Source organism: Etheostoma spectabile, chromosome 9 (assembly GCF_008692095.1).
Source record: "Etheostoma spectabile isolate EspeVRDwgs_2016 chromosome 9, UIUC_Espe_1.0, whole genome shotgun sequence".
NCBI lineage: Eukaryota > Metazoa > Chordata > Actinopteri > Perciformes > Percidae > Etheostoma > Etheostoma spectabile.
The window spans coordinates 7921445-7922828 of NC_045741.1; the positions used below are offsets into that span (position 1 = coordinate 7921445).

The 1384-nt window shown below is 44.1% G+C and overlaps 1 protein-coding gene across 1 annotated transcript in view; it reads left to right on the top strand.

Moving 5' to 3' along the window:
* LOC116695861 (dual specificity protein phosphatase 22-B) overlaps positions 1 to 1384 on the top strand; it is a 14515-nt gene that overhangs the window by 8703 nt on the left and 4428 nt on the right. Inside the window, exon 6 of the mRNA XM_032526386.1 lies at positions 511 to 682. Within this exon, the coding sequence (XP_032382277.1) occupies positions 511 to 682 (172 nt within the window). The remainder of the gene's footprint in view (positions 1 to 510; positions 683 to 1384) is intronic.

Genomic DNA, 1384 nt, shown 5'->3' on the forward strand with positions numbered 1-1384 from the left:
GGGGGGGGCATGGTATAACCAAAGGGGCCTGCGGCTCTTCCCCCATAAAAATTTATTTCCTGCATTCTGGTGAACTTTTATTGCAACAATTTGTGCCTTTTCTGCATCAATGTATGGTGCAAATGTCTTTATTAAAGCAAAGGAAATTATTATTAGTAGCCTACCTTTTCTGTTAAGTTTACAGACGTTTCTATCAAAAATTCGGAAAAATACCAGTGAAAAATGATTAAAGAAAATTCCTTCATAGATTAAGGGTAAGTATATTGGCCCTTATTTCTAGGAACTTTTCCAACAGTGTAGACAAAGTTATTGTTTTCCGTAAGCTACATGTTTTGAGCTCCCTGAATGGTTATTCGGGGAGTGGCCTGTCTTTTATATTTTTTGAGTTGGACCAAATCTACAAAAATTTAATCTATGCATCTATGGATGCTCTACGGAATATGTGTCACTCTTTGGAATATGTGTTGATTACTACACCTGGCATCAAGCTGAGATGCTGTGTGCTCTCAGTGTGGCAGGAGTGTCCCGCAGTGTGACCCTGGTGGTGGCGTACATCATGACGGTGACGGGTCGGGGCTGGGTGGAGTCTCTGGCGGCGGTGAGGGCGGCGCGGCCGTGTGCGGGGCCCAACCTAGGCTTCCTCCGGCAGCTGGAGGAGTTTGAAAACACAGAACTGACAGAAGTGAGTGCACCCCGCTGATCTTAATTTAAAGTTATGATCATTAATATTTAATCCCTGTTTGTCAGCAGTAGACATTCAATGTGTTTCTGTAATTACCAACAAGCAGTGTGTGGGGGTTCTGGTACAACTTACTCTACTGTATATCAACAACATTTCTTTTTCGGAATCTCTCAGGTGCTGCCTGAAATTCCAACGTATGGCCCTCAATTCAGTTGGATGTACGTCACCTTCCACTTTCATTGTGTTGGCATTCTAAACTCCGGTGGATTTCTGAGGACTATGGTTAGCTGGTCCTCAGATCTCTGCAGGGTAAATCCAGACTGCTAGCTAGACTACCTGTCCAATCTGAGTTTTCTGTTGCACGACTAAAACAACCTTTGAACGTACACATGTTCCACCAAAACAAGTTCCTTCCAAAGGTGGTTTTGCAGAGGCACCATTGCCGGCCAAACTATTATGATTGGTTTAAAGAAATGCCAATAAACCAGAGCACGTTTCTCTCCAATGCCAAAATGCTGCGTGAACTAACCAGACCTCTCCTGCACTGTGGAGGAAAGTTTGGCAATGCAAGACTAGGCACAGCTTCAGGTACTTCCAAGGTGCATGGAGAATGGAAAGACGGTCAAATGTATGTATGTATGTATGTATGCTGCAACCAGAGTCACCGCGCTGTGGAGATACGGCTGGCAATGCAAGAGTAAA